General features: G+C 33.2%; 1 protein-coding gene and 3 pseudogenes across 1 annotated transcript; 2 read left to right on the forward strand and 2 right to left on the reverse strand.

The window, feature by feature from the left end:
• Positions 1-22,089, reverse strand: part of LOC146899453 (uncharacterized) — an 87,234-nt pseudogene that overhangs the window by 8,432 nt on the left and 56,713 nt on the right.
• Positions 2,001-14,932, forward strand: LOC146899454 (uncharacterized). Its single transcript, XM_085737379.1, has 4 exons — positions 2,001-2,191; positions 6,014-6,172; positions 6,419-6,903; positions 14,180-14,932. Exons 3-4 carry the CDS (start codon positions 6,442-6,444, stop codon positions 14,549-14,551), a joined length of 834 nt encoding a protein of 277 aa, XP_085593505.1. The 5' UTR covers positions 2,001-2,191; positions 6,014-6,172; positions 6,419-6,441; the 3' UTR covers positions 14,552-14,932.
• On the reverse strand, positions 9,960-11,125 carry LOC146899455 (uncharacterized; annotated as a pseudogene).
• On the forward strand, positions 11,155-12,659 carry LOC146899456 (uncharacterized; annotated as a pseudogene).

The following is a 22,089-nucleotide window of genomic DNA, read 5'->3' on the forward strand; positions in this document are numbered from 1 at the left end:
TTTTCCAATTTTCATCCAAACTTGATAAACAATCACACCAATTCAAACCCCATCAACATACAATCATGCATAAACATTTATGAAGTGAATTCAAACATGTTTCAACAACAATCACTCACCAATTCATGATTTACGCTTAATTAATCAAAAATCATCAAAACAACTTATCAACAACTATGAAGTTTAAGCTTTTAACACAACAATTTCATGAAGTTTATCATACCCACAAATTCACATGAATTAGAAGCACGAAATTCTTCATCCAAAAATCACAAAAGTCAAAATTAATACAAAAGCACTTAAACTCATAATTGAAAATAAGAGATTATAGCTTAACTATGAAAAGGAAACCATCCCCCTTACCTCTAGTCTTCAAGAATCCTAACTTTGACGTCACTTTAGCTCCTAGCTCTTCAAACTCCAAGCTCTCTCTAGCCTCCTCTTATATCCTCTTGATCCACTTTCTCTCTCTACCTCTTATGTTTTTGTGAAATGGAATAATGAAAGCTTAACCTAATTCTCACAAGAGTTATGTTTATATACCGCCTTCTAATTGGGCTAAGTTTTCTAATTGTCATAATGGGCTTAACATTCTTACCAACTAATCCACAAAAGTTACTACTCACTTAAACCGTCAAATAACGAATAATTACCGTCTCTAAATAATTACGCCAACTCACTAGTAACTTGGTAAAAATAATTATTCCCACTTAAAACACCAAAAATAACCCTCTTAATAAAATGACTAATTTACCCTTGCTCACCAAATGACCAAAATACCCCTAAGTCTACAAATGACTAAAATACCCTTTTAAGCCAAAAATCCACTAATTCCGTATATAATACACACGAGACAAGTAATCACACACAAGGGCATATAAACACATATAATAAACAATTAAAATAATTCTAGCGAAAAACAAAGCCGTAAAATAGTGCCGAAGATTTGTCTTCTTTGGAGTGCAACCCCGATTTTGGCACTTAAAAATATAAGAAAAAAACATATAAAGAAAGAGTTTAATTGTGGTGGGTTGACGGTCCAAAACAATTTTGCACACACAACCAATTTATTTTTTTCATTTTCTTTAACAATAAATATATCTATTTATTTTCTTTAAAAAAAAATCAATTTATTTATTACTATCTCGTTCAATAACTAATTGTCCGGTTCCTTCAAAAAAAAAATATAACTAATTGTCCGGTTCAATCACAGTGAACCGGTTGAACTATGAATCAACTTACTTTGCTCCCTCTTCCTTGAAAACCTAACAAGAGGAAGAAATAAAACAAAAATTTGAAATGTGAGCAGCGAAGAACACACACAAACATAAACATATGTATCTTCTCGCGCATAGTGACGGATCCGTAAATTTTAATAAGTGAGGTCAAAGTTATATCATAAAAATTTATGTAAAACTATACAAACGTGTAAGCGTGCAAAATTTATATAGGTTATGTTTATAATTACTCTAAAATGTTGATTTTTAAGATATTTTTCTATTTCTAGCCGAGTATCAAAAATATAACCCTAATTAATTATTTTTTCAACCACCAACGTCAATCATAGAGCCTTTTCCAACAAATATAAGAATACTTTAAAATATAATAGTAGTTTTATGGTCTCGCTAACGATATGCTTTTAGAGAATTGGTTAAATATCTCATAAAAGAAAAAAATTCTTAAAAATAAGCGTTATTTTTGTCGATATAATAATTACAACAACTTTTTTTATAAAAACTTACTTCTTTTAATGTATTATCTAGTGCTCTTAGAATACTCATTAAGCATCTTTCTTAGTTTTGTAATTTTTTATAGGATTATAAATGAACTATGTGAAGACAATAATACCGTACAAGTAGGGTCAAACGGCATAAATATCAAATTTCGGGTTAAAAATACAATACGCAGTGGTGGCAGTGGGGTCGGTTGGCCCCATTCTTCGCCTCATTGTGGGGTCGGTTGACCCCATTGCCCCCACATTGCATCCGTGCCTGTCTGCGCAACGCTTATTCCAATTCCTCAGAATCAGTAGAAGAAGAAAAACCCAAACGATTGAAATCATCTCACACTTGTCATTCTCCGATTCTTCCAGGTAGCTACGTTTCAAAACGACAACGCGCCGCATCATCATGTCTTCCTCATCACTCTGTTATTCCCATTTCATCATCACTGTCTTCATTCACACTCTCTGGTACTCTTCTTTCACTCTTTTTTTATGTTTTTTTTTTTTAATTTTATTTTTTATATTGAAATGCATCAAATTCAATACCGACCTGGCTCATGGATTAGTCTTTGCGGTTCACACGAGAGGAAAAAAACTTTTGTTGGACACAAATTAAACCCTTCTTTATTTTTTTGTACATCGGCATTGTACATAGGAACATATTTTACAATAGAAAATGGGGTAATAGTCATTTGGTCCTTGAATGCGTAACGAGTTGTAATAATAGTCACTCAATGTATATAAATTCCAAAATAGTCCCTCATTGTACACTTAATTAGTCAAAATAGTCTTTGACGTCAAAATAATCCCTCAATACGTACATAATAGCTTTAATATATAGGAATCGATATGACAAGTAAGTATATTGAGCGACTAGTATGACAATATTAACGAAACATTTTATCGTAAAGGACTATTTTGACTACCATAGTGCAAAATCGTAGACTATTTTGAAATTTAATAGCATTAAAGGACTATTGTGACCACTTGTTACACATTTAGAGATAAAAAATACTAACATTTGCCATTAAATACAATAAATGCTGGTCCTAAGTAGGTAGCTCGATTGGTGAGCTACGAGACACCTATAGTATTTTAAACACGAGATATATGGTTCGAACCTTTGCAACTACCATAACCACAAACATTCTAACATTTGTCTGTAAAAAATATAATAAATGCTAGTTGATATGATGTGTTGATTCAAATCCTAATTTTTGATTATAATCTCTATAATAAATATATGAATTTGATTTTAACATATATAATTCATAAATGTTTTGACAAATGGTCAATGACGTCAACGTTTTTATAGCTCGGCAACCACATTGCGACCACAGTTGCATGGCATTAACAGTATTTAACAACAATTTTTTACAATATCAACGATGTTTACGTTAAAACCTTGTTGCATTTTTTTTACTTCTGATATCAGTATCCAGGTCGCCCGTTTGTTTTCGGAAACCCTTTGTGGGTGAATTCTGACCTTGTTGGCAATACGACCGTTTCTGCTTTATTTACTGGGATTCATTGTGTCATTTCACTTGCTAAAAATTCTATTTCCTTCGTCTCATGACTGTGTGACTGTGTCTGTGCAACCAAAACTAGCCATCTTGTGCTGTATTTTTGCGACCAAAGTCACTTTGCTGCTGTGCACTGTTTCTTTGAATAGAACGCGTCCTCTTCCATGCACTGTTTTGTGACCAAAATCCTCTTCTGTTGTGCATTATATTTGCTACTGAGTTCTGTCATTTTGTGCTATGTTTCTCGTGGCCTGAAGTCCCTACCAGTGTACTGTCTTTGTTGTTGAGTTCTTCACTTTTTAATTATAATGTCTTGTTCCGCTGCTGTTATTGATTATTTAAGCAAATCTTGCTTAGGATGTTTCCTGACTTACGAAATTACGAGTTGTTGGTTATTTAAGGCATCAGTTACTAGTTTCATTATAGTTATGACTTTAAGTTTTATTGATTATTTGAATCTAAATGTTTAATTTCACGTTGACCTTGATATTATTTAAGTTGTGATGTTACGATTTCACGTTTTACGATTTTACTTCCAGTTTTTGATTCTGCGTGAAATCTCAATCTTAACTACCTTGACCTTGATATTATTTCATACTTTTTTCCTAATAATGACAACTCAAATTTATAGAATATTACAATTCATCATTTTCCCTTTTTCCAAATTTCCCTTTGCTGCCTAAAATCCCCTCTTCTCCTCTCATTGGCTGAAGTCAATAAAATATGAGAACAGTGTTGTCAAATATCGGCCATGGCTGGTATTGGTGGCGGATTTTTGGCTTTATGCCATTGCCAATTTTTTGAAGAATGACGGTGCCATACTTGGATATGGCGGCGCCAAACGTCGGTCGGTATTGTGGGTTTTAGGCTCTCTGCTTTGGTCTGCCATCGACAACACTGTGAGAAGAATCAGAAAAGCTAACTTGGCATATTCAGACACTTTCACGTAGTCATTTAATTATTCCGGTCATTTCAAAAACAGTGGCTGCTACTAATACACATATCTGATAGAGACAAAAAATACAGTGGTTGCCACTAATCCCCTCTTCTCCTCTCATTGGCTGAAGTCAATAAAATATGAGAACAGTGTTGTCAAATATCGGCCATGGCGGGTATTGGTGGCGGATTTTTGGCTTTGTGCCATTGCCAATTTTTGAAGAATGGCGGTGCCATACTCGGATATGGCGGCGCCAAACGTCGGCCGGTATGGAAGGTTTTAGGCTCTCTCGCTTTGGTCCGCCATCGACAACACCGTGAGAAGAAGCAAAAAAGCTAACTTGGCATATTCAGACACTTTCACGTAGTCATTTAATTATCCCGGTCTTTTTCAAAATACAGTGGCTGCTGCTAATACACATATAGAGAATCTCTAACTAATCCAAATAACAAACTAACTAACTTTAACTACTTAACTACTGTAATACCTATTATTCTATATCCTAACACTTTGTCCCGGCCAATAATTTAGATTATAGTGTGTAGATTGTTCAGAGTCACGCACGAGTGAGTAGCTATACAGGCGTATGATTAGAAATTAGAAAGATTTCTCAAGCATGAGGAATCCCTAATTTTCAACTACAGGAATTGGACATGGACCCAGGACATGAGAATGAAAGATGTGGATGTAAAGCAGTTAGTGTAGGTATATAATTTGTTGGAGTGATGGAGTTAGTTAGGTGTTCATAAGAAACTAGTTAAGGAATCTGTTAGGTGGTCAACTTATATAGGGAAGTGGATGAAGATTCATGTTCAAATGTTAGTAATTTGAGCATTAGCTAAATTGTAAATGGGGAAACCCTTTGAAGGAGATTTCTCTCTCCTTCAGTTAGTTGTTATTCAGTTTACCATACTGAAGTGCTCTTTGTCTTTCTCTCTTTTCAGTATTCTCTGAAATATGAGATTCTGTTCGTCACTGTTTCTTCAAAAACTTGGCAGTGATTAGACTTAAAGGGGGAGAGGAGGGGGATCATGTTTGGTCATTTGTCTTTTATTCTTATTACACTTGGGTACATTATGCTTTAGTACCTATCAAAAGGATAATAAAAAAACAAACAATATATGCTCCGTTTGGATTAACTTCTAGCTTATGGGAGCTTCTCAATTAAAATAAATATTATTAAAATAAATATTTGGTTCCTTCTGAAAAAGTTTTTTTTTGTTCCTGTAGATGTTTATGGAGAAGTAAAATGATATTTCTTTAAACAAATTGAAATGCAGAAGATATTTCAATTGATATGAGAAGTTGTTTTAAAACCTAATAGCCATTACTATATCCTTTTAAAATTATGTTTTCCAAGTGCCGGAAGAGTTTGTCCATTTTAGCTCATAATTTGTTATAACATTAAAAGAAGTAAACCATATGAGCTTTGAACTCTAGATAATAAACACAATTTTTATTTCACAATTTTTATCTGCATTCCTTGGTATACATTCCACTCATGGTTATGTACTTATTATATTTAGTGAAGGTATTAAAGTGAACTGAATAAATGGAAAACAAGGTAATTTATAGCAAAGAGTCCATAAGACCCCTTGCCTTATATATAGTTTCCTTTGGCATGGCTTTATCTTAGTAAAAAAATCCAGTTCCCAATTTATGGACCTCTATTTGTATTTAGTGAGGAAGGTTAATAGAAAAGTAGCAGCATAAGATTTGATGCATGCAGTAGCAGCATTTCTTTATTCCCTCACTTCTCTATTGAACTCTAAACCATTGATAGCGACAAGCCGACAACTACTCTGACCGTTTTCTTGTTCATAAATATAGGGAGTATCTCGGAGGCTGATGTATCCCATAACATTTTAGCATTGTTGAAAAGTAAATCAAAGGGTCACCAAAACCTGAACTCGGTGTTTGAAAAGCTGTCTGCAACTCTATCTGGACATACAAGAGCTGTCAATGCTATACATTGGTCATCGACTAATGGTAAATTCTCTTCGTTGACAAACTGTTCCCCTTGTTTGTGATATAACTTTTAGGAAATAATGGTCGAATTAGTATTATATTGTTTGTTCAAAAATGTATTTATTCATAGCTATAATAAATATAAAGTCAAAATATTTAAAGAAAGTCACACACCCACACATGAAGGAGAGGATAGACCAGAGCAAGAGAGATATCCTTGCTGTATATGTTATTAGTAATGATCTGTTGATTGTAGTTACCTTGCAGCTCACCTCCTTGCATCTGCTGGGATGGACAATTTGGTTTGCATATGGAACGTATGGAGCAGAGATAAGAAGAAAGCATGCGTGCTAAACTTCCACAATGCAGCAGTGAAAGATGTAAAATGGTCTCAACAAGGGAACTTCTTGCTTTCTTGTGGATATGATTGCACATCAAGGTTGGTTGATGTTGAAAAGGGGATGGAAACTCAGGTTTTCAAAGAAGATCAAATGGCTGGAGTTATAAAGTTCCACCCAGATAATTCAAATATCTTCCTTTCTGGGGGATCAAAGGGACAAATCAAACTATGGGATATCAGAACTAGCAAAGTTGTGCATAACTATAATCGAAATTTAGGTTCTATTCTAGATGTTGAGTTTACAAAAAATGGGAAGCAATTCATTTCTTCTAGTGACGTATCTGGCAGCAATATCAGTGAGAATTCTATTATCGTTTGGGATGTTTCAAGACAAGTACCGTTGTCTAATCAGGTACGATAGCTCTAATGCTGTTTAATAGTTCACCTATTCTCTACAATTTGCTGTGAAAGTTGCTTATCATTAGTTTTGACTGTATTGCTAATATTGATTAAAACTATTTTGGAAAAATAATTCGTTCTAGAGGGAATTGAATAATGCAAATAGTCTAGTAAAAATCATCATAGCTTGCTTGTTCTAATCATGATTTTAAAAATTAAAACCCAGTTAATAACGAAACTGTGAGGGGGAACCTTGGCGCAACAAGAAAGTGGTCGCCACGTGACCGAAAAGTCACGGGTTCAAGTCTGGAAACAGCCTCCCGTGTAAAAAGACAAGTGGTAAGGCTGCATACAATACACCAAAATGGTGGGACCCTATCCCCGACCCCCTGCGTATGCGAGAGCTTTAGTGCACCGGCCTGCTCTTTAATAACCGAACCCGTAAATTGACTCATTCAAAATTTAGTGGTCCAATCATGACTGAATTGCGGTTGCATTGAATTAATGTTTAATGTATGAATTCATTTATTAGCCGACCCCCTCTTAGTGGAATAAGATTTGGTTGTTGTTGTAAGTGAGTTCATTTATTACGTTCTGAATTTTAATACATTTTACTATATACAATTTTTTTTTCTCTCAAAGCCATTTTCATTTTCTCTGAGACTTTGGTATCAACCTCCCTAGGTCAATGGTGGCCTCTTAGAAAATTCTCCTCCACCACCACCTTTGCTTCAAGCCTCTTCGCTGCATATGCGTTCTCCAATCCCTGGAAATGCTTCAACCACGATTTCTTATGTTGCTATTAGTAATGTTTTCTCATCAAGTTACATAGAAGTTCAATGGACATTACTTCCTCTTACGGGCCATCAATTTGAGTCTAATCAAGGCTCAGACTTTATCACTGTTGTTGCACCAACAATCCCACCATGATTCTTGCCAGAACAAGATTGAGATTATAATTGCATTGATCCGACATTAATTGCTTGGAACAACAATATCAAATGACGCTGTTTTTGTTTAAATCCACAATTTCCCGTGCAATTTTCTGCCGTGTTCTTGGTTGTGTTCATGCGTATGAAATTTCAGAGAAAATTCATGCATATTTGTTGAAGTTATGGATTATAGATAAAAAAGAGGAGAGAAATAATAAGACTTAATATTATTCATTATAGCTCCATGCTAATGTGATACAAAAGACTAAACACTAATCCCTATTTATATCTATTTATATCTATACATAGACTCAATCCTAAATAAATAGGTGTAGAAAATATTTATGATATATTTCAAAGTTGTAAATAGGATACAAGCACTAATTCCTTTAATTAGATTATTCTAAATCTAACAGATCGATTAATGGACCGAATACAATCCTTACAAATTATTTCGAGTATATGTTTATTTACAACACCCCTCCTATTTATATCTATACATAGACTCAATCCTAAATAAATAGGTGTAGAAAATATTTATGATATATTTCAAAGTTGTAAATAGGATACAAGCACTAATTCCTTTAATTAGATTATTCTAAATCTAACAGATCGATTAATGGACAGAATACAATCCTTACAAATTATTTCAAGTATATGTTTATTTACAACACCCCTCCTCAAGCATTGCCAATTTACAAGTAAATTGGTAGGCTCTTTGTCATCACGTTTGCCTAAAAAATGTAAGTCGTAGTTATCAAAACCACTGTCAAAGTTTTCCTTAATGAAGTGATAGTCTATTCCTATATGTTGTCCAATGATGTTGGATAGCATTATAAGCAATGTTGATAGTTGATTTATCATCGCAAAATAACTTATAAGGTCCTTTGTCTTTATCCTAAATCATTCACTACAATTTTCATCCATAGTAGCTTCAAGATTTTGTAACGCCCAAACATAAAATACGGCATTACTAAAATCTTTTAAGATAATCTAGAGCTTCACGTGGAAAACTTCTAAAAGTTTGAATAATGAGAAACAATTTGGTGATGTTAGAAATTTGATTACTTTCCTAGGTCCTTTGCTATTCTACTTGTCTTTCTTCTTCCCTACCTTGGCTTTTTATCAAGACCTCCTTTCCTATCTGCTCCCAAAATCACGACCCCTTCTCTTTCTATCTCTAATTCTTTTGTCCCTCAGTTCTCCTCTCTGAGATTTGCTTGAAATATGTTTTTCTCAGAAGAAGGGAGAGATAATTGCAGGTTTCTCTATTGAGTAAGAATTTTGAATGAGTTGAATGGGTGGATGCTGAGAATGGGGGCAAACCCTAGGATATACAAGGTGGGTTCTCCTTTTCGGTTTACTAATTATTAATGGTTTAATGGGTGAGAGTGTTATTTGGTTCATTGGTTTACTTAGGGTGGCATTTAGCGTGGGAAGCTAATATACTTATATACTTTCCCACCATGAACAAGTTGATTTTTTACCAATAGATCAAATAAGGAACACATTCTTATCATAGTCTCTAAACACTAGAATTTTTCCCACACTATCTTCCACTACCATTCTCTCATCCATGCTCCATTCACACCACCACCACTAGCATCAAGCCCACCATATCCCAACACCTCCGTTTCGATTTTGTTATCACCTATGAAGCACCGACACAAACACGTAAATGAGACTCAACACGTACACCGCTTATGTAAAAAACATAGCACATGGACACCGCTACATATATATTTATATTTTAATAAAATAAAACAATTTATTAGCACAATTATTAGAGTCTAAAATGAAAGAAAAATTTATCTTTATTTCAGGAATTAGAGGGTCCAAAGGTTGAAAATTAAAAGAAAACGAAAAATATTTCGAGTCTAACCGGTACTAAAAAGTTAATCGACATTACTAACTCCCCAAAGCAACGACACCAAAAACTTGATACGAATCCGCAATTGTACGGTTCCATCGAGTAGTAAAAGATTATGGATCCACAAAGAGTTAAAGTAAACTCCATACTTTCAATCAACCAAAAAAAGACAGAAATCAACCAAAACAAATTGAGAACTTTCAATTACGAAAATATATGGAAACAAAATGATAAAATCATATCCTAGTCACTCCACTTTGAGAAAAATCAGCCTCTCGAGCGTGACTCGTTTAAAGAAAAGTCAACAACTTCAAGAAATCCACTATCATCCAATGATCCAACCTCATCTCTAGCGACATCCCACATTTTAGTTTCCTTTTGATGATATTGGGGAGTGCCTCTTGATAAAAGTTGAAGGTTACTATGCACATATACTAAACCTTCCTTTCTATGTGGTGCCATCTTGTTTCTCTTCCAAGAATGAATAAATGAATATGTGCTCCAATTTCTTTCACAACACGAAGATGAACAAGGCTATTCAATTAGCTTAAGTGTAACCATTTGAAGTAATGGAGCTCGAGCACCATGAACTAACCACCATGCTTTTGGATCCATCTTTTCTCTATCAACAAGAGAATAAAGATTGCCCAAACCTTCTTTTCCATCTAAGAAGTTTGCAAACCCGTCGTTCACTTGCCTCTTTTCGTCTACGTCAGAAACAATCTTCGAAACAGTTTTCTCTTTCCTCAGTTTTGATGTGGAGGGACATTATTAATATCTTCACTTAGCCATTATGTACTATAAAACCTAAAATAAAAAATATATCTATGAATTTATGCAATCCAAAATATGTAAGTTAAAAAGTATCAAGCTAAAACTTAATAATCTTGGATTTAAAGAATGAGCTAGAAAATGGAGAGGTGTGCTACTCTTAGTCTAGCGGTAAATAAATATAGCATGCACTACCCGATGAAATGTTGACTCTTCAATATTTGATATTCTTTCATGCTTATGTATGGCCTTCTTGACATATTCAATCATTGAATCCCACATTTCATAGACTAGATGAAGACATGAAGCTTCGTGTCGTTTCTTCTAAGAACCATCATATATAGGATTAGTGAACGAAAATATATGATCATCCTTTTTCCACCAATTATTGTCCAACAAAGTATTCCACCAATTATATGATCATGCTTGTAAGAAGACCATTGATCACTAATCACCATTTGTTGTAGTCCGGACTTCAAATGCTTAAATCACTTGAGCATTACAATAGTGGAGGTAAATCTTGTTGAAGCAACCGAAAGCAACTTTAATGAATCGAATGAACTCAAAATTGAGAATCTCATAGTGACCCATGACAAAGTTCTTCATAACATTGCATCATCCGCAATTTCGGTGATCCAAGTACACTCTTTGTAAACAACACTATTTTTTTATCGTCCTTGGTTGCACATTAAATCTTTCTTTCAAGAACATATGTGAAGCCAAAATTATGGAAAAATATAGTTTTGTTTATAAAGAGTGTTCTTGTATCATCCAAATTGTGGAATACCGAAAAAATTAGTGTTGTTTATAGTGTTCTTAGATCACCCAATTTTTCCATAAGACAAAGTGCATACAATAAATTTTGAACATATGTTCACCAAGACTAATGGAAAAAAAAATAGTGTTGTTTATAAAGAGTGTTCTTAGATCACCCAAATTGCAGATGATGCAATGTTTATCAAGAACTTTGTCACGGGTCACTCTTTGAGATTGTCAATTTTCGGTTCATTCGGTCCATTAAATTTGTTTTTGGTTGCTTCAACAAGATTTTCCTCCACTATTGTAATGCTCAAGCTTTTGAAGACTGGACTTGGACTCCAACAACCGGTGACTAGTGATCAATGGTCTTCTTACAAGGATGATGATGCTCAAAAGACACAAGTTGTGAAGGATACCTTGTTGGACGATAATTGGTGGAAAAAGTTGATTATATACTTCGTTCATTGATCCATGTTCTTAGAAGAACCAACACGAAGTTTCATGTCTTCATCTAGTCTTTGAAATGTTGAGATTCAATGATTGAAGATGTCGGGAAGACCATATATAAGCATGAAAGAATATTGAAGAGTCAATATTTCATCGGGTGGTGCATGCTATGTTAATTGACCATCGGACTAAGAGTAGCACACCACCGTTGCTTGGCTCATTCTTTAGATCCAATGTTATTAAGTTTTAAATTGATACTTTTTAACTTACATCTTCTTTTGGATTGCATAAATTTATAGATGTATTTTTTTATTGTAGGTTTTATGGTTCATAATGGCTAAGAACTTCTTAGATGGAAAATAAGGTTTTGACAATCTTGGTTCTCTTGTTGTTGATAGAGGAAAGATGGATCCAAAAGCATGGTGGTTGGTTCATGGTGCTTGAGCTCCATTACTTCAAAAGGTTACACTTAAGCTACCCGCATAGGCTTGTTCATCTTCATGTTGTGAAAGAAATTGGAGCACATATTCATCTATTTATTCTTTGAAGAGAAACAAGATGGCACCACATAAAGCAGAAGCATTAGTATATGAGCATAGAAACCTTTGACTTCTATCAAGGAGCACTCCTCAATATCATCAACAGCAAACTAAAATGTGGGATGTCGTTGGAGATGAGTTTGTACGATAGTGGATTTCTTGAAGTTGCTGACATGTTTTTAGATCTTATCATTTTGTTTTAAAATATTTTGAAGTTGCTGACATGTTTTTAGATCTTATCATTTTGTTTTAAAATATTTTTCGTAATTGAAAGTACTCAATTTGTTTTGGTTGGTTAATGTCTTTTTTGCTTGATTGTAAGTATCGAGTTTAAACAAACATAAATTTTGCTTCTCATTTTAGACTCTATATATATAGCGGTGTCCGTGTTCTATGTTTTTTACTTTAGCGGTGTCCCGTGTCCGTCCTTCATAGATTCTTACCATATTTAATTTTACTGGATCCTCATTTGAAAGGTTGGTCCAAACGAATACCAACACTTTCAAGCTTCTTTAAAACTTTATTGAAGGCCCTTCGTCTCAAACTCTAATGATAGTTTTTCCTTGAGAAGTTGTCTCTTAGTCAAATCATCTCCCCTAACAATGATTATCAACATAAACAAGAAGTTTAGTAAGTTTTCCGCCTTGTGAATGTTTGAAGAAAATAGTGTGATTTCTTTGGATTTGCTTATAGCCCCCGCACACCATTGCTTTTGTGAATCTTTCGAACTATGCTTGCGGGGACTGCTTTAGTCCATGTAAGGATTTCCTTGGTATGCCTTGTTTGCTCGCCTAGTGAAACCAAATCTTGAGAAAAACTCCATATACACCTCCTCTAAGTCTCCGTGCAAGAACATATTTTTGGCATCAGACTGTTGTAGTTTCCACCAAAGTGGGCAACAAGTAATAGTAAGATCCAAACGATGTTAATCTTTACCAATGTCTCCTCATAATTGATGCAATATGTGTGAGTGTATACTTTTGTCACTAGTCTACCCAGATTGTAGTGCTTCCTTTCACGTGGTGGGGAGTTCTCAAAATATTCAGTTGACAAATTCTTTTGCAAGTAAGTCCTCACCAAATCTTCCTTGGTAATGGAAATGTTTGAAAGCCTCTTAGCCTCTACGGTTAGGATTATCCATTTTCAAATCTCCTATTAATCCAAATGTTTCTATATATCTTCATGATTTACTTCATGTTCTTCATATAGCAAGCCATTTTGCCAAAGATGATTCTATATCTTTGAATTCATTCCTATTATTGTGTAGTCAAATCTTAAGATTCTTGCGAAGTCGTCATTTGTGCACAATCGTCAATGATGACTTATATGAGTTGCCCAATCCGCTTTGTCAGAAGTCCTGTTAAGCTCCTGTTTCTTTTCAAACTTGGACTTCATATCTTTCATTTGTAAATTCAGTTTCCACTTTTAATGTATCTTTGGTTTTGATATTGGCCTGATCCACTCTTCGAAAACTGACTTGTAAGGTGGAAGTGTCACTTTATTTGTTAGTGTCGAATAGAAAATGGGGAGTGGCCAAGTGATAAGGCAATGGGTTTTGGTCTCGTTTTGAATTGGTACTATAAGTGATAACGGGCTCAATGGCTGATACTAAGAGCAGTCGAAAATTTAAAACATTTGTATCCATTTTTCATAATATTATGCGTGGATCCGAGCTAATTCTTTGGAATAAAAACTGACTTGTAAGGTGAGAAGTGTTGCTTTCAATGTGGTGCGTAAAATACAATGTACTGCACTAATAACAAAATTTTGAAAGATAAATGTTTCACCTCTTTTGTAAACTTTATGTAATATTAATGTTGAGATAAAACCCAAACCAAAACCGCTACTGGCGTTATATACATTTTTGAGTATGCAGTTATTCTTTGAATACCAATTCGACCATATATATGAATAAACTTTGTTAAGACTGTAAGTTTAAATTTTACTTAACATGTTATGCTTCTGAATCAGGTTTATGTGGAAGCTTATACTTGTCCTTGCATTAGAAGCCACCCCTTTGATCCAGTTTTTGTCGCGCAATCAAACGGGAATTATGTTGCTATCTTTAGTACCACCCCACCATACAGACTCAACAAATACAAGAGATATGAGAATCATGGGGTTTCTGGGTTCCCAATTAAGTGCAATTTCAGCTTAGATGGAAAGAAGCTTGCATCTGGCTCTTCAGATGGATCTATTTACCTTTATGATTATCAGTCATCCAAAGTTTTGAAGAAAATAAAGGCCTTTAACCAAGCTTGCATGGACATTGCCTTCCACCCTGTTATGCCTAATGTTATTGCTTCATGCTCATGGGATGGAAGTATTTTGGTATTTGAGTAGGGTTTCTAATTATCATCATCATCCTGATTTAGTTTTTTTTATTACTTTTTTCTATCTTTTTCAGTCACATGAGCAGTTGTAAATCACTTTTTATATTCAAATAACATCACTCAAAATGTTGCTTGCATTTCAATGTTTTTCTATAGAAAACAATATGGTTGAAGTTAAACAATACAAGGCATCCTGAAGGTCATTCTGGTAGGTATTGAATGAAAATTGTATATATCTAAGTTGACAAAATTTTGTCCTTATGTTTTAGCGCATGATGCATTATTTTAAGCATTTATGATGTATCTAGTGTAATATGTTAATAGATTTGTGTTGTCCATTTCCAAGATACTGTTGTTGGCGTGAAGTAATTGATTTGGTTGACATTTTTTATAATTTTAGTTGTTTGGAGGACTCTAAGAGAAGCTGGTTTTAATTAAATTAGAATTGATGTGAACTTATCAACAGCCAAACAAAAATGTTTTTGCCTAAAAGTATATTCATGACAAATTCTAAGTTTTTAAAAAGTCAAAATTCAGTGGAAATTAGTGCTAAAAATCCAATGTAGGATTAGGGTGGTTGAAGCCATAATTTTTTACAATCACTTGTAGGGTATGTCGACACATTGAAAGAACCATAATCAATAAGAAATTGAAAACAAGACAAATTGAATCAACCTCAATAAGAGAAGGACGAAACATAAATCTAGAAATCTCATTAACCCTCTCTGTAGTATTTATTCTATGACCAATTTATTGACGACATCTAATCAACATCACAAATGTATACCCTTTTTTAAAATATTTGATTCTACCAGAGAAGACAAAATTAATTTGGGTATTATAAAATTGATTTTGACGATATTCTATGATAGAATTAGTTTTAGCTAAGCTATTTGGGTTGGTCTAGTGGTGTTGACGTTGGACCTAGTGTGTTCCTCTTAAAGTGTCATGTTCGGTTCTTTTTTATGCCAATTTTGATTGGTTAGTTTAGCTCCTTCAAATAAAAGAATTGGTTTTACTTTTAATATCGATTCTTGATCGTACCTCGATTAGAAATGAACTACCGGTGCGGTTGTGGACCGTTGTTTGGAACACGTAGCGCTCGGTGGTTACGGATTCGTGGGAACCATAGCCATCAAGTGATATTGGGGGAACGTAGGGGAGACGTTACTCTTCCTTCGGTTTGAATGCTCCGAGCACCCCCTTCACGGGGAAAAGGTGTGTTGTGAGTAAGTTGACCAAATGCTGGATTTGGGCCTGTTTGATATTGGACCTAAGTAAATGGGTCTTTGAGCATTTGCTCGGTCCCGAACAATTCGAAGTAACTAAAATTTAGAATTTATGCTTCTATAATTAATTTTTAAGCCTCAAATTCATTGTTAACTCACGTTTACATACTTGTGTCTAAATATAACTACTTTGAAAGCTTGAAATCAATTATTTTTAATTGGAATCAATTTTACATAATAAGTAATTTAATTTAATTTAATTTTACAAATCTCACTGTTGTGGTTCTAGTATCTAGACAAGAACCAAATTAAACTATATTCATTTTCCGACTTCATGGTTTGAACTCACATTGCAAAGTTGAAATGTATGTAAGTTATTCGATTAAGATCCCATGATTGTGAATGTGTGACAGCAAGAACATGTAGTTTTCAAATTATTGAGAGCTTTCACATTAGATGTGATATTCATATAGTCCAAAAGAGTGTTTATAACTAAGTTAGTTTTGTAGATTTAAGTTAGACTAGCTTAAATTTTAATATGGTATTTAAATCTGTCTCAACATTATTGTGTCACTCGTGTCATACTTCACTTATCATATAAGCTAATTTTGTAGCTTATAATTAAGCACCAACTAAATTGTGAGACAAACCAAATGGAATTGGAATCCTTGTCTGTTTGATATAATAAAACAAACAGTCTCATGAAGTATTTAAAAAACAGAATTATCTTGTTTGTGCAAATAAGAATCTCAGCCTCTAACAGACTAGACAGAAATAATAGCTAGCTAAAAGTTATTAAATTCAGATTAAAAGAGATAACGACAAACCAAGATTAAAAAGACATATGAACAAATGAAATCATGTTATTAAAAATTTATACACAAGAAGGATGAAATCAACTCTACATATTTAAGAAACATTATGAATATGCTGGTCCTAAAAGCTACCATTTCTGATGGAACAGGGAATTGACACATGGCTTGTGTTTGATGTCATTGCTTATTTTACTTTTATTTTATTTTTATTTTTCATTTCATCCTTATTACAAATATATGTATTGGGTCATGTTAGGCAGTACCTTGCAATAAAATAGAAACATTGCTTACAACAGATCAAATTTTTATACTTCTATCACTTTCATCCTACTATTTCACATGTCATCATTAATCACAATAAGTGTAATACCATAGTGAAAGGAAATATAAGCATTGTCCCAAAATTTGGCGTGCAAATTTTATTAATTTCATGTCACATTATGTTAGTCATTCTTTATATTTAACCCTTTCTTTTGATTGGTCTTTAAGTTTTTATATTCTCGGATTAGTCGTTTACGTCACACTCGTTTGTACGGTTAGTCTTTATGTTAGACTCGTTTTACGATGTTGTTCTTTATTTACCATTTTGTTAATCCCAACTTTGGTTTCATAATTATAGATGAACGACATTCATGTATCAATACCAATTCATCACATCTCATATTAGAGATGAATGAATCATGTTGTAGGTTCATGAATTGAACACGTGACACTTGAAAGAGGACACAAATTGCTGCGAAAACTTAAGTACTTTTGTTATATGGTTTTGGATTTAAGATTTGTAAAAAAGGAAGAGGAGAGAGAAAAGAAATTGCGACAAATATAACATGTCTATGTGAGTTATCTCACTATTAAAATGTCACACATACTTTTCTTTTTAACGGAACTTGTTAAAAAGGTTGACAATACAAACATAATGTCACATAAATGCTATGATCATTTTGAGAAAAAATAAATTCTAAATAAACATCAAACTTAAAGTACACTAATTTTGCCTTAATTATATAAACAAGTTATAAATATATTATCTATTGCATGTTATTCGTGCTGAGAAGTTTAAAGCCAACCCCCTTTAGAAAATGTTACATATTAGCTGTCAAGTGGTCCAGAAACATTGGAGACAAAGAGGAGTAATACTTGGCATATAAGTGGTGGGGATAGTGGTGGTTATGGCTTATCCCTATTAGCATATAAAACATAACTTTGTACTTTTCATAATTCTATGGTGACCATCAACATCAATTTGATAGAAAATTAACAATCAAACACTTTGTTTATTATATATTTTGTTAGATTTATGTAGCTATCAATTCAAATATTTATGCAATAAAATTTTGTAGCTTTGTCTAGTTGATATCAGCAGTGCTAGATGTTAGGAAAACATTAGGCACAAAATCTTCCCTATGTTTAAATCATTGAACAGGATAATAAAGAATATGGTTGCTACTAATACTTTTAAGCCAATGCTGATAATAACAAAGAAAATGTGTATTGTGCTGATGAAACATGATGGCTCAGTGACATGAACGTATACAAATACTAATTAATAAAAAGTTTTGGTTGTTAAAGAAGCAATAAAAATGAATAAATTTTAGTATTTAAGTTACCATGTGGAACCAATGCAATGTAGTGATGAAACATGGCACGGTAGCACGTTAATTAATAATACAATTGCAAATACCAATTAGCTTAAGTGCCTAAACATAAAAATAAGATGTTACACATTCTTGGGAGACCATGGAGCGTCGGGAGTAATAAGGATTAATAATCCACAATCATAAGAGAGAGACGTCTCATCTTTATTAAAAACTTTAATGTATAAGGAATGAGGATCAACTCTCTTATATATCGAATATTTTTGTTCATTCGTAACCAATATGGGACTAACCACTCACATTTGAATCCACCAATATCATCCTCAAATGAGTTTTCCACATCCTATACCACGATTCGCACCCCCACGAAGTCGAACCGCATTTTGATACCACTTGTTGCGGAGACTAGGGGCAGTCGCAAAGCCAGGTCCTTAGTCTAAGGGTTTCAAACCTTTTGAGTTCTTGAGCTTCTTGGACTACGGTGCAATAAAAAACACAAGATGATTGAAAATGAAAAATACATAAGAGTATATTTGCATTTTTTTTAAGTCCAGGAGCCCCCTCGAGATGGTTAGCTCCGCCCCTCATCGGAGGCAATAAAAAAACAATAGTTCATGACCACGGGAGAGGGAAACATCACATCTCTATTCAAAACTTGAAGACATTAAGAATATGCAACATCTCTCTTAAATATTCAACATTTTTTTCTCATTCATAGTTGATGTGCGACTAATTAGTCACACTTGGATCCAACATCCTATCTACCAAGATCTCACTACCACTATTCCATCAAGTCGATCCAAACATTAATACCACTTATTGGAAAGACAGGGAGAGCGCCAAAAACAACATTTCAATGCTTTGAAAAACGCACTTGCCAATATCGTAAGACATTAAAATATGAGGTGTGTTATTTGAACAACCATTTGCATGACAACTTATAAGACAACCATATATTTACAAATAAAAGTATGTATTGACTCGAAAATCAAAGCAATAGAGAGATAAAGTAAAATCATAATGTAAGTATGAGAGAGAAAGTTGTCACATAAGTTATCATAATATAATTGTACGAATATCATTCCTCTTAAAATATAAATAACATCTCTTATATATCTAACATTTTTACTAAATCATAGTGGATTTTACTAAATCATAGTGGATACAAGACTATCCGCTCACAATTTAAACAACACACTTACCGGTATCTCGTTAATACTTTAGAATATCCTCAAGCAAGTAAGCAACAAAGTGATTGGGTCAAAATCACGAACGATAACAAGTAATTAATTAATTCAAAACCCAACAATTAATTAGCTTGTGTCATCTATTGTATGATCAATCACTAAATTAATCCCAGCATCATTTCTTTATAAGATAAATGTTCCATGCATCATTTCTTTAAGAGAGAAAAGTTCCATACGTCGACATAATTTAGTCTGCTTGATTCCACAAAAATGTAGCACCCTGGGAGGTCTGTTGAGGATTAAGGGTGCCCTTCCCTGCTCAAGCCTTCAATAAAAATTAATTATTTTTCCAATAACCACTCTTTAGGAGAACACTGTTATTATTACTATCTTTGTCGTGCATGTTTGGATTTGCGGTGAGAATGTTACATGTTAGATCATAGTAATTTTAGAAAAAGGTAAATGCTAACCAATGAGCTTGGGTACCGAATAAGGAATGAAACATTACAAATTATGCGGTCAATGAGCTCAAAAATTTAAAAAATGTTATTTTCAACTTTTTTTTTTTTTCAGCTTCCTTAACTAGTATATACGGGCCACCGGTTAGTATGCCCATTTTAAAAAGAAACACTTAATCAAAACTGTCAAATTAATTGATCGGCCAAAAATATTTTAACAAGTTTATATTTCAATCATAGTATTGTCACATGTAGAAGAAGATTTTTTTTTAAGAAACATGTAGAAGAAGATTTAACATGGTTTGAAGTATATATGTAAGTAAAATATCAATTCACCAAGTTGAAATTGCTTTTGATTTCCTATATAGAGGGACAAGAAAAAATCTAAAGTGTTCAATGACAAATTTATAAGAATCTAACGTTGAAACTAATTAATAAATAGTCAAACAAAAAAAGTAACAAATAAATATATTTAAAAAATAATATATACATTTTAAAATTTGCATTTTTCTCTTACATCTAGGATCAAAAAAAATTCCTAAAAATCTTATATAAACCACAGGAGGTATATAATATATAATTTGTAGATTGGAAACAAAGTTAATGCAATTGTTGAGTTTGGATTAATTAAAAAAAAATGTCCACTTAAAAAAATTAAAAAAAATTGTTGAGTTGGGAAGTTATGGGCCCTAGAAAGGGCCAGCTAAGCCTGTTGAGTGGGCCCGACAAAGGAAACAAGAGAAACACTCACGTGTGGTATGGGTGGGGGCTATAAAAGCAAGTGAGATATAAAAAAGAACAAAAAATATTGTGGTCAATGGTTGCCACACGTGTACATGTCGAGTGTGTCAATGGTAAACACGTGTGAGAACGACACCTGAAAATGTGGCTCCGCAACCACCCTACCACCGTCGTCTACGCTGCACCGTTTGTAAGCAATTGCACGTGAACTTTGTTGTGTTGCACATCAAAGTTTATTTATTGGGTAATGTTAACTAATACTGCCAAGACTTGTTAACGTTGTAAATATAATAATATGACCTTGGAACTCATAAGAACTCATTCAATGTTTAAAAAATATTATTTTTTATTTAAAACTTTCTTTTTTCGGTTTCCTTAACCTTGCCCTGGGGCAAGCCGGTTAACATAACCCTTATTTATTTTATTTTGGACACCTAAACAGTTAGTTAATATCGAGGTCATTTCTACGAATCTTGGAGGCTCGGTTACGTGAAATGAAAAGTAGCTCGTAATAAAATAAAAATGTCTTTTTTTAAAGAACAATGTTCTATTTAAATTTTTTAAAAGATAAATACAAGCGTGTCGTATATATGTGGTACAACCAAAGGTGAAAATCACAATCGTATATATGAGGAACATCAAACTACCCTCCCAAAAAAACTCACCTAACACTTAGTATTACTACCGGACTATAACTTTTTTTGAAACTCATACCTTGGAGAGGCCCAACTCCATTGAGTTGTTTGCATACCCCAAAGGTCCGGCCCTCTTATAGAAAAATATCATTGAGTGTATATTTAATTTGGTCTATGACATTGTTGGAATGTAAACCCTAATTCTAGATATTTATTAATATTTGTTTTTTATGAATGAAATTTAGGGATAGAGTCTCACTGGTCACTATAAAGTAGAAGAGATTATAACTCAAATAACACTTATAAAAGATTTACATTTATTATTCTAAGGACCGTAAAATGGTTTGAACCTAAAACCTCCAAATTTAAGACAATGTCATTAGTATTCTAATATTGTTAAATTTAAAAAATACTAATCAAATTTACGATCATTTTGTGACAATTTTATTTTGTTGAGATAAACGCTATATTTCTTTTTATTGATTAAAAATAATAAAGAGACAAAAAAAGATGAAAGAGAGTAAGAACATAATGTGAGTATGATAGAGAGTTATCTAATAGTTATCATAAAATAATTATATAAATATCATTTTTTATTGATATTTGCATAAACTATACTGACATCAAAGGTATCTCTAATGATGTATGGTTTTATATTAAAAACACACATAAATCATGGACAAATTCTATAACTTATCATGCCAAGACCCAAAATGATAAAATTGATATATTCATTTATGTAATGTACATATACTTATTTAATCGTAAAAAGGTATCCCTCCCCCTCAGCTCTCTTTCTTCTCTAACTCTATTTTCACTTTTTTCTTCATTTTATGTTTTCACTCACTTTTACTCTATTTTCTTTTACTCTTATATGAAAAATACATA

This window comes from Medicago sativa, chromosome 8 (assembly GCF_051527215.1).
Source record: "Medicago sativa cultivar Bolivia chromosome 8, Bolivia_mono, whole genome shotgun sequence".
Classification (NCBI taxonomy): domain Eukaryota; kingdom Viridiplantae; phylum Streptophyta; class Magnoliopsida; order Fabales; family Fabaceae; genus Medicago; species Medicago sativa.